The 3,902-nt window shown below is 44.2% G+C and overlaps 1 protein-coding gene across 1 annotated transcript; it reads right to left on the bottom strand.

The window, feature by feature from the left end:
• Positions 1-1,350: 1,350 nt before the first annotated feature.
• LOC119293465 (basic blue protein-like) lies at positions 1,351-2,244 on the bottom strand. Its single transcript, XM_037571942.1, has 2 exons — positions 1,895-2,244; positions 1,351-1,801 (listed from the first exon to the last, which is right to left on the bottom strand). The coding sequence occupies exons 1-2, from the start codon at positions 2,106-2,108 to the stop codon at positions 1,596-1,598; spliced, it is 420 nt and encodes a 139-aa protein (XP_037427839.1). The 5' UTR covers positions 2,109-2,244; the 3' UTR covers positions 1,351-1,595.
• Between the last annotated feature and the right edge of the window lie 1,658 nt (positions 2,245-3,902).

Genomic DNA, 3,902 nt, shown 5'->3' with positions numbered 1-3,902 from the left:
ATCAACAAAATTTCGTTCAAGCAATGGTACATGTCCATTAAAGGAGAGGTCATTTGTACCTCAACGGTAAAAGTTTATTACTGTCGCTTAATTTTAGGATTGGGGAGGTAAACCACTTCACATACTCTCCTTTAATAAACCGCATTTTGTCTTTTCATTTCATAATTTTCTTGAGCTTAGTTCTCGCAACGTTTTAAGCTTGGGGGAAGTTACTTTTGCATGTGTAGAGTCTTGCGCAATGATCTTTATCTCATAGTTTTTATGCAATCATGTGGTTATTTGACATTCTTTCTTAGGTGTGATAGTTTTGTATTTGTATAGGGGAATCACTTGCTCTTAGCCCCACAGTGTCCGGTCAATGTTTTTATGTACTTTGTTCAATTTTTCACCTAGCTCGGGAAAAGTCTTGTGATTATCTCCAAGACATTGTCATGGTCTCTCTATAAAAAAAATGAGGAATAATAGAGGTTACCTATTAGATGTATGAGTTGGGGTGAGTTCTACTATACTTGTTACTTTAGATCATTGTAGGGTCGTCCACACCACTAGTGTTGATTGTTAAGTGTAGGTATTCAATTGTACATGCTAGACTATTTTTGGTTAGGTTAGCTTAAAAAAAGTGAGTATAGAGATTAGCCAAAAATATTCTAGCTAAGTAGAAAGTATAGGTGGAACTCTCAAGTCATAAAGTATGGGTCACATCATACTTTGTTTCAAAGTTAGGACTCAACTTGACCAATTTTGTTTTCTCGCATAAGCATTGAGCACGCTTTGTTTTCATTGTAACAAGTAAAATAGTAAACGACTAGTATGTCATGAACAACTAATCTTGTTCAATATTGTGGGAGAAAATGGAAGGACTGGTTGAAATATTACATTTCAAAGGGACGCACGGGGCACCAAAAATATTGAGAGCTCCTCACTCCTTGCTTGGTCGAACCCCAAATAATATTTTATAGGACCGCTCTCCCACTACTAAGAAGTCAATCACAAAAGGTGTGGAAGCCTCTCTAACTATCCTATGAATATAAGTATGCGAGTACTCATCTTTTAGGAGAAAAAAAAACAGAAACAAAAAAATAAAAATAAATTGAGAAGTAATTAAGTAGGAGGATCCAAGTATTTGTTTTCATATCAAATTTAATTTTGAGAAGGCACATAAAAACTTGTATTTTGGTTCAAATCGGAGAAGGTACATAAAAACTTTAGATCTAAGTATTTTGGTCGTCGTTTCTTCATACAAACAATGCCTAAATTGGAGTTTGTATAAAGAAATGGCGACCAAAATACTAATCACCACGCGCATGTTCCGGAGGAGAAAACCGGGTGTGGTACGATCATGGATGCACCAAAGAGCTTTCTTTTAAGTGAGCTTAGTATCTTTGGAAATTTGAAAGACGACAAGCTCACGCGAGAGAAGTTTAAGCATCGGCGTATTACGAGAGAAAACACCAGGTTTACTCATTCCATGTGATGCATACGCCAAACTCACAAATCGCAATGCAAGCACACACAAATTACACACGCCAGCGCGACGTAGGACGTCAAGGTCAACGCCACTCGATGCAGTCCGGAGGTGGGCGACGATCGAATGATCAGTAGACGGTGACGGCGAGCTTCATGCCGGCGCTGCAGCGTCCCGGCACGCCGCAGATGAAGTAGTGCGTGCCCCTGGGCAGCGCCACCGCGTCGTAGCCGTTGCGGTACACCGGGGCGTACCCCTTGGGCGACACGATGCACTTCTTGTACCCGCCCTTGCTCACCCACGCCACGTCGTGGAACGTGCTGTTGTACTTGAACACTGCGCATGCATACATACGCACGCGGCATGGTCAGATCGGGATAAGTTGTCCAAGGCTGTACTCGCACGTGCATTGCAGAGAGAGGTACGTACCGAGCACGTCGCCGGCGCGGAAGGTCTTGCCGGCCAGCCACCCGCCGTAGTCGACGTTGCGCGTCCACCCGGCGGCGTTGCCGACAAGGTACGTTGTCGCCCCCGCCTCGGCCGCGGGGGTGGCCGCCAGGAGCATCGCGGCCACGCACAGGAACGCGGCGCCGGCGACAATCGCCTTACTGCCCGCTGCATTGCCTCTTCCCCAAGCCGCCATCGTTGCCGCGGGCACAAGCTTTGTCGTTAGAGAGACCAGCTACTGCGCCCTCTTTTGCTGCTTGGTAAGACTGAACTCGCAGGAATGGCGCCCTCGCCGTGTTGCCTTTTATAGCGCGTCCGTGGCGTTGCGGACGACGAACTTGAACTGCTTGTTTGAAAGTTGAGAACTGGAACTGCTATTGGGGAGGAGTGAACGCGTTATCCATCGCACGTGATGACACGTTGTGCAGCCCATCCATCCTTTGACTATTGACGAGCTTATTCGGCCGGTACGTACCGTTTCTGACGATTAAGTTTGGATAAGAGAGAGGAGCGCATGTGATCGATGGGAACCGCATTTGCTAATGCAATGTTTGGCGAAGTTCACGAAACCTGTCCGCGGGGTTTTTGGTTTCTTGTACGACTGTTGGGCACACAGTTCCTGCCGTGTGCAGTAATTGCTCCCCAAGTCAGACTTGTGTGTCGTCGCTAGCTAGCTAGAGCTCAAGTTGACCATGATGCCTTGGAAGTTGTCGAGCTGCCACCAAGTCTATATATTCCAGATCACGATCCACGGAGCCATCGTCGGGAGATCAAAGAAAATGGAACACGTATGGCACGTTCGTGCCACGTCGTAGACGGTCCTTGTTCGATCTCAAAAATTCGGCTCGCCCGCACCCCTTGTATTGGTCCTATATGTCAGGGCTGACCGACACCCCTCATATTTAGACCATATCTAAAACAGATATGAGGAGGCTCGGACGAGTCCGATTCACCCATCACATCGAATTGAAGTGTGAGACACATGGTGCTTCACTTATATCTTTTGAGCTAGATAGTTTTGCTCTAGTGCTTCACTTATACTTTTTAGAGCACGCCGGTGGTTTGATTTTGTAGAAATTGTTGATCTCTAATGCTTCACTTATATTATATTAATGGTCTTTTAGAACAGCATGGTATTTGCTATGGTTATAAAATTGATCCTAGAATGATGAGCATCCAAGTTGGGTATAATAAAAATTATCATAGGAGGTCAATTGGATGCTATGATCTATTTGATGCTTGATAATTGTTTTGAGATATAGAGGTTGTAATATTAGAGTCATGCTAGTTGGTTAATTGTGAATTTGAAGAATACTTGTATTGAAGTTGGCAAGTCCCGTAGCATGCACGTATGGTAAAAGTTGTGTAACAAATTTGTTTCATGGTGTGCTCTTTTGATTACCTTCCTTATGTGTGGAGGTCGGGGGCGCGCGATGGTTAAATCCTATCAACCTCCCCACTAGGAGCATGCGTAGTAGTACTTTGCTTCGAGGGCTAATAAAACTTTTGCAATAAGTATATGAGTTCTTTATGACTAATGCAAGTCCATGGATTATACACACTCTTACCTTTCCATCATTGCTAGCCTCTTCAGTACCGTGCATTGCCCTTTCTCATCTTGAGAGTTGGTGCAAACTTCACCGGTGCATCCAAACCCGGTGATACGATACACTCTATCACACATAAACCTCCTTATATCTTCCTCAAAAGAGCCACCATACCTACCTATTATGACATTTCCATAGCCATTTCGAGATATATTGCCATGCAACTTTCCACCGTTCCGTTTATCATGACACGCATCATCATTGTCATATTGCCTTGCATGATCATGTAGTTGACATCGTATTTGTGGCAAAGCCACCTTGCATAATTTTTCATACATGTCACTCTTGATTCATTGCCCATCCGGTACACCGTCGGAGGCATTCATATAGAGTCATATCTTGTTCTAGTTTTGAGTTGTAATTCATGAGTTGTAAATAAATAG

This window comes from Triticum dicoccoides, chromosome 4B (assembly GCF_002162155.2).
Source record: "Triticum dicoccoides isolate Atlit2015 ecotype Zavitan chromosome 4B, WEW_v2.0, whole genome shotgun sequence".
In the NCBI taxonomy this organism is placed as follows: Eukaryota; Viridiplantae; Streptophyta; class Magnoliopsida; order Poales; family Poaceae; genus Triticum; species Triticum dicoccoides.
Note: the sequence above shows the minus strand (reverse complement) of the source record. Positions and strands in the feature narration are given on the sequence as shown.